At 36.1% G+C, this 6,846-nt stretch overlaps 1 protein-coding gene across 1 annotated transcript; it reads left to right on the plus strand.

Moving 5' to 3' along the window:
- The first annotated feature begins 353 nt into the window (after positions 1 to 353).
- LOC136229538 (uncharacterized) lies at positions 354 to 5,894 on the plus strand. Its single transcript, XM_066018395.1, has 11 exons — positions 354 to 471; positions 1,171 to 1,416; positions 1,942 to 2,151; positions 2,918 to 2,998; positions 3,097 to 3,183; positions 3,302 to 3,397; positions 3,520 to 3,573; positions 3,676 to 4,808; positions 4,972 to 5,020; positions 5,109 to 5,148; positions 5,580 to 5,894. The coding sequence occupies exons 2-11, from the start codon at positions 1,174 to 1,176 to the stop codon at positions 5,729 to 5,731; spliced, it is 2,145 nt and encodes a 714-aa protein (XP_065874467.1). The 5' UTR covers positions 354 to 471; positions 1,171 to 1,173; the 3' UTR covers positions 5,732 to 5,894.
- The last annotated feature ends 952 nt before the right edge of the window (positions 5,895 to 6,846 follow it).

Genomic DNA, 6,846 nt, shown 5'->3' on the forward strand with positions numbered 1-6,846 from the left:
GATCTAATATCCTGAAATTCAAAGTTTAGAATGGTTTCTCCCTCGCACATATTATATACTATAGCATATACGCATATAGAGGTGGCAATTTCTGACACGAAAACACGAAAACAGAGCCAACCCGACTGACACGACACGATTGACACGAAAGTCATTTTTCTAACATTTATAACATATAAAACCATATGGAACATAAATATGAGATAACACGATTTTAACACGAAACACGACAATTGCCAGGTCTATACGCATATACATACGTCAGCATTTATGCGAGTATGGTAAAATCTAAAACGCATATACATACCACCCGCGGCTCACTCTAGAAGAAGCGTATAATCTAATACGTAAAATACGCCCCCTCTTATCCTACGCTTCCATATATAAATAACCAAAGCACGTACACGAAAATTCCATTTCTTCAATCTTTTTGTCCAATTGTACTGTTTGAATACCTGCAATCCTCAAGAGGTAATAGTTTATTTCATTTCTTGAATTCTCCGTTTGGGATTTATTAGATCATAATTTTCCCGTTAATTCCATGATTGAGTTTGGATTAAGTTCTCAAATGATGCGGAACATGTATTGCCAGCGTTTATTAATTATATTGAGCCTCGTGCATTTGAATTGCTATTCTCTTTGTTTATTTTGTTGATTTTATTGGAAATTCGATGTAAATATAACCATTGGAAGTCGAATTTTGCATATTTGAAGTTGTTTATTGTTGCCTGTATCAGTTTTTGCTGATTTCTTTGGGAATTTCAAGTTGTAGTCGTTGTGGGTATTGTTAGTTTCTGCCATAAATTGGAACATTTATGCATCCCTGATGATTGTTATTTTACTGTCGTGATGGAATGCGATAAAAGGTGCAAAATGGTGGAAGTACTTGCTTGAAGAGGAAGAAAAGTTTAATTCCTATTCTTTTTATGGTCTCCAATGAACTTAGTTAAAGAAAGAACCTGAGTTTTCTTGCATTGAGTTCTTCTACGTAACTCCTGATCAAGAATGCCATCTTACAATTGATGGCATCCACTGGAGATGTATAATTCTTAATATAATTGTGCGGGTCTTTTAGCTATAAGAAATCCATACTAATGAAAATGTTATCATTCCGTTATTCATACTGTTCTCTGACCTTTTCTTCTTTTTTCCTCTTTTCTTTTCTCCTAGGATATGGACAACTTTGAAAGCCTACTCAGCATAATCGTTATATGGAGGGGAAATAAGTATGTTGTAGAAATGAACCCTGATGCATCTCTCAAGAACCTAGGTGATGAACTACAAAAGTTGACTGATGTAAAGCCAGACACGATGCGATTATTTGTGCCCCAAATTTCTAGCAAATGTTCAAAATTGTTGTCTCCTTACTCTAAGGAACACTCCGAGCTAAGTTTGCAAAAAGCTTCCATTGTTGAGGTAATGTTATCTATTCAAGTAGATTCAGAGATATGTATATATTTGTTTGATCTTCACTAGAAAGCCTTTTTTGTAGTTGGTGTTCTCATAAGTTCGTTGCTTACTTGCCCTAGACTCTATGGCTTATGTTTGGCACATGAATTATTGCTTATGGAATATTGATTAGAGAGGCCTTTTGCTTAAATTCATTTACAACATCGAATATGGCACATGTGTCTTGGTGTGGGTTATAAATTTTGGTGCTTGGGTTCTTTAGCTTCAGCTTAGCGTGTGCATGAAATATCTCAAGAGAATTTTTTTTCTCAGCCATCAAATTCCATCCCCCAAAGGGATGATAGCATATTAGTGTATTTTATTATAATTTGGAATATTATGCTTGAAATGATCATACTTCATTTCTTTTTAAACAGTCACTTATATCTTATAAGAAAGCTACTACATTTTCTGTCATTTTCTACACATACCTAATACTACCATTCTCTTGGTAGTGCTACTATGTCACTTGTACACTTTCTTCTATTTCAGGGAAAATCTATCAGAATGATGGGAGTCTCTGAAGATGAGGTTAATACAGTTCTACAAAATGCAGAAGATCATTTAAGAATTGCTGGATTTGATGAAGAAGAAAGGAGAATGAGACAGCGAATGTCAAGTAGATCCAACGCCTTGCTTAAACTACCCCAGGGGCCTTATACCTTCTGTGATTTTCGGACACTTGAACTTTCTGGAATAGAGGTGCATTCAAGTTTGAAATTTATCTTTTTTTTTCTTTTGTAATGCTCTGGAATAAGAGTTTTAAACTTCCTCGAAGAAAGTGCTTCTTTTTGTTATGCCATACAAAACCAAGGAGTTGTGTTTGTAATTTATGTGGACTAGATACATGGATAAAAACACTTCATGTTTGAAAGTGGAACAGGGAAAAGTACGGAGAACTTCATTAAGATTTTGAATGCAACCAAAAAGTCAATTATGACAATAAGGCAATACTTGGTAGGCAATATATATCTGTTCAGTTCAGGTTAATGGATCACATCCTCCAGTTGGCTCTCGAATTACCTGCTTAAGTTCAAGCTGAAGTGATCTATAAATTGGTAATTGGCATATGGTACAGAGATTTTTTCCAAGTGAGATGGACGGAAATCAGAGAAAGCAATCTGCATCTGTTGCTCCAGAAGCAATAATTGGTTTGGATAACTTATTTAAATTACATTCAAATTTCAACAAGTAGAAATGGACACTCTTATGGTACATCTACATTATATCGATAAAATCCACATAATACCTGATTAACATAAACAATATTAGGTTAAGATATTTTAAAGCAACACCGTTTTGGGGATTTATTAATTTCAGAAATAATAGTTTTTCTCTTTTTTCTTTTTTTTTTTAAAATATTTTCACACATGTATATCTATGAAATTTACCAGCATGTGAAGACTTGAATATTAAGGAGTACTTGATCCAGATTTTATAGGTTAACACTGATTCTGATTTGATATAGCTAAATCCGCCAGCTTCAGAAGCATTAAAAAGGATGCATATGCTTGCTGCTGACCCTGGGATTGTTGCAATAATGAACAAGGTACTATCAGATGTGTCTTTCCCTGATTACTATCACTGACTTGATTATTGGTTTTTTTCTATTCTGATGTATTTTCAATTTTGTTTTAATTTTATAAGCATTGTTGGCGTGTTGGAATTATGACTGAGATGGCTCCAGTTGGTTATGTTGGTGTGAGTCCCAAGTGCATTCTGGGGTTCAACAAGGTAATGTCCAAACAAATCGCGTGCGAGCACGGGTGTGTGTGCATTACAACATTTTACTCACTTAACTGCTGTACTGTCAGATCTATATGTTTGTCTTATCAGTTTCTTTTTGTTGCAGAATCATGGAGAGGAGATATCTCTGCGTCTCCGAACTGATGACCTCAAGGGTTTCAGGAAATATGAAAGCATCAAGAAAACACTTCTGCATGAACTTGTAAGCTTTATAAATAACAATTTTTTGTTTTCTTGTTCTAACATCTCTCACATTTGCTTGCTCTAATTATAAGTGACATGATTAATTTTTGAGGGAATGGATTTATTATTATTTCATCTCAGGCTCACATGGTATTTTCAGAGCATGATGCAAATTTCTTTGCTCTGGATTATCAGGTGAATGTTTGTACAATTATATCCTTATCGTAGAGAATATGGTGATGATTTACATCATCATTATGGTTCAGTAAAGTCAAAATTAATTTGTTTGTGTGACAGCTCAACCAAGAAGCTGTTAAATTAGATTGGACCAAATCAAGAGGACACACCTTGGGTGCAGTTAGGAATCTGGACTACGATGAAGAAGATTATGATGCTTCAGACAAAAGATATGTTTCGCAGAAGCTTGGGGGAAATGCTTCAGACCAATTGGCAAGTGCAAGCGAATCTTCAGTGGCTGCTGCTTTCCGCCGTTTAATTGAAGCTGAAGTTTCCAGATTCAATCCTGAAGTTTCTGGAGTTCACGAAGAACCTGTCCCTGATGACTCCAGGTGTAGCATGCATGAGAGACATGACAACATAGATTATGTAAGAGAAGCATATTTAGATGACGATAGTTCATCAGAGGTTCAGTTGAAACAGGATTATGAGCCTGATCCTGATGACCGTTCATGTGATCCGAGCAACTGTGAACCAGATCCTGATGATTCTCAAAGTAATCACCATCAGGTGATGGACACCTTGAACCATGGAATTCAGCTTAGCAAGGCCATTAATGAACCTGATTTAGATGACTTGGAAGCAAAACACATCAAGTCAATATATAGAAACATCCACCTAGAAGGCTATAACGTCCTTGTGAATGAGAGCATGGAAGATAGAGCTTATAACGCTTACAAAGAACCAGATCCCGATGAGTCAGAAACAAAGAGAATTGTGCAGGCAGAGCCTGATCCTGATGATGATCTAATGGTCACACCGGAAATTTCTGGCATAAAAATTCATGAGACAATGGCCCTTGATGAACCTGATCCAAATGACTCAGAAGCAAAACTGATAAGTTCAGGAAATGGATATATATACGAACATTGTCAGAAAAATGCTCAACCAAGTGAAAGCATTGAGAATGCAGCCAGCTCAAATAGGGCTAGGATGGAACCCGGTCCAGATGAATCTCGTACAAACGGAGTTGGATGGGCTGAGCCTGATCCTGAAAATGGTCTTGTGGGCTCACAGGAAACATCCAATATGCCAATTGATGAACCAGACCCGGATGATCAAGAGTTACAAAGAATCCAAGATCCTGTTACTGTCATTTGTAATCGGTTGAATGAGGCTGTTGAAATGCTAAGAAGTGAAGTTGATCCAACAGAAGCATCTACTGCTTTGCAAACTCTTTTCAAAATAATTAGGTTTTAATCTCTTGAATTTCTTTAAGTATTTATGTTCTATTATACCTTACCCTGCAGCATTTCACTCCAGCTAAATGATTTTGATGATGTTTCTACTTTATTCTCTTGAATTTCCTCCATTTGTGCATCAGTTTAATCTGGAATTGTTTCTAATTATTGTCAGGAATGTTATTGAACACCCAAATGAAACAAAATTCAAGAAACTTCGCAAGGTATAAGTTCAGGAAATGTTTCACGTGATTTTTGGTAACTTTTTTTTTCTTTCTAATCTCATAATTGCTGATTGATGTACCATTGCAGGCCAATCGCATGATCCAGATGAACGTTGCCAAATACAAAGGTTAGCAATGTTCTTGTAATCAGTTCAGTTCAAACTTAAAAAGCTTAATACAGTCATCAGGACCAGTTATTCTATAGTTAGTCATGAGGTCTTGACTGCTGGATACTTAAAAGATTCAATTGATATGTGAGAATTTCATAATTTGGTTAACAAGTCAAATGATATTTTGCATTCAAGAGCGAGTTTGAGTGTTTAAACATAAATTTTGTATTTCAGTTTAATCATATTAATATAGTACAGGCTAAAAAATCAATTATGTGCAGTGTGCTCCAAGTCATTCTAAAGGTAACATGGAAATATGATATTTTTCTTGAACCTCGGAAGTTTAATTGCTTTAGTCGTAATAAGCAACTAGAAGCCTGGTAGAATAGACTTGCTATAAGTGGGAAGTTCATAAGAGTAAAAGACATAGTTACATTATGCATTTGCAGGTGCAATGGAAATTCTGCAGACGATCGGATTTGTGGAAGAGGCGGTCTTCGACGGAAGTGGAATAGCAGACACTTATTTAGTGCTGAAGCGGAATGATGTAGGATTGTTGTGGCTTGCAAAGTCATGCCTTGAAGGATATGTAAGTGTATAAACATGCTGAATGTAAATTGTGTGCCATATATAAGATGCTTATAGCTTGTATTTTAAACGAATTGTAACTTTGATCTGGAAATTGATTGTAAAGTGAAAAAATGTTCTGGACAAATTTGAGTGTCAAGTTGAGTTGCATTTCAGTACATGACTGAGCTTCTATCCTTGCTAAGTGAGAAGAAACTCACTAAACATTAAGGTGTTATTCACCTCAGAGTTTGTGATGTTTGGACTGGTTTGGATCGCTTAGGCGTTGGCCCAATTCATATTAATATCCAATATAGTTCCGCATGCGAATGCTAATTGGACTTGAAACGTATAATAAAAATAATATAAATAATTGACTCTTGTTAAAATCGGATCGGTCAAAGATGTAAATATAACAAAAATCTTTATTATTATTAGAATGTTTTGAAAATAATACATTTATTCATATTTATTCATACTTTTTATGTTAAATAGTTAAGTATAAAATAAACATAGAAATTATCAAACAAAAAATAAAAAAACTAATACTAAATAATATAGTTCAGCTAGGTAAGGGGAGGAGGGATTCAAACCTGGAGCTGGGGCATTGAGGGAGTGAACCGCGTGCACAACTACTGTTGGAACACTTGCTTTAGTTTGTTCATTATATAATTTTTTTAGAGTGTTGCTACTTACCGTCCTCAAATTACCTCTTACCGTTCCCATTTGGACAATTTTGTCCTTTTGGGATAAAAAAACGCCAAATTTGGTCTAGGGTTTGTCTGATCCGCCCAGCCAATGGTCAGGGCGGATCCATCACCCGTCCCACCACTGGACTGGGCGGATCCAGCATCCGCCCAGCCAATGGCTTGGGTCGAAATACCACCCGCCCAAGCCATTGTCTGGGCGGATGATGGATCCGCCCAGCCTAGTGGTGAAACGGGTGCTGGATCCGCCCAGACCATTGGTTGGGCGGATCTGGCACCCACCTAGACCAAAATTGGACATAGGCAATCGTAGACTTTTTAGCGACGGAAAATACAAAATTCTTCAATTTTTTGTGACGAAAAATGCTAATCGTCACAAAAAAATATGCATTATGTTCATGATTTTTTTGAGAAAAAAAATGTAAATTTTATTGTTTCCGAC

The sequence above is a fragment of the Euphorbia lathyris genome, chromosome 5 (assembly GCF_963576675.1).
Source record: "Euphorbia lathyris chromosome 5, ddEupLath1.1, whole genome shotgun sequence".
In the NCBI taxonomy this organism is placed as follows: Eukaryota; Viridiplantae; Streptophyta; class Magnoliopsida; order Malpighiales; family Euphorbiaceae; genus Euphorbia; species Euphorbia lathyris.

What these genes read in the sequence shown, in the direction of transcription:
- LOC136229538 (XM_066018395.1), top strand. Translation starts at nt 1,174, where the DNA reads ATGGACAACTTTGAAAGCCTACTCAGCATAATCGTTATATGGAGGGGA. An exon ending in GCATTCTGGGGTTCAACAAG is followed by an intron (nt 3,184 to 3,301) that starts GTAATGTCCAAA and finishes TTTTTGTTGCAG; the next exon opens with AATCATGGAGAGGAGATATC. An exon ending in AAACACTTCTGCATGAACTT is followed by an intron (nt 3,398 to 3,519) that starts GTAAGCTTTATA and finishes ATTTCATCTCAG; the next exon opens with GCTCACATGGTATTTTCAGA.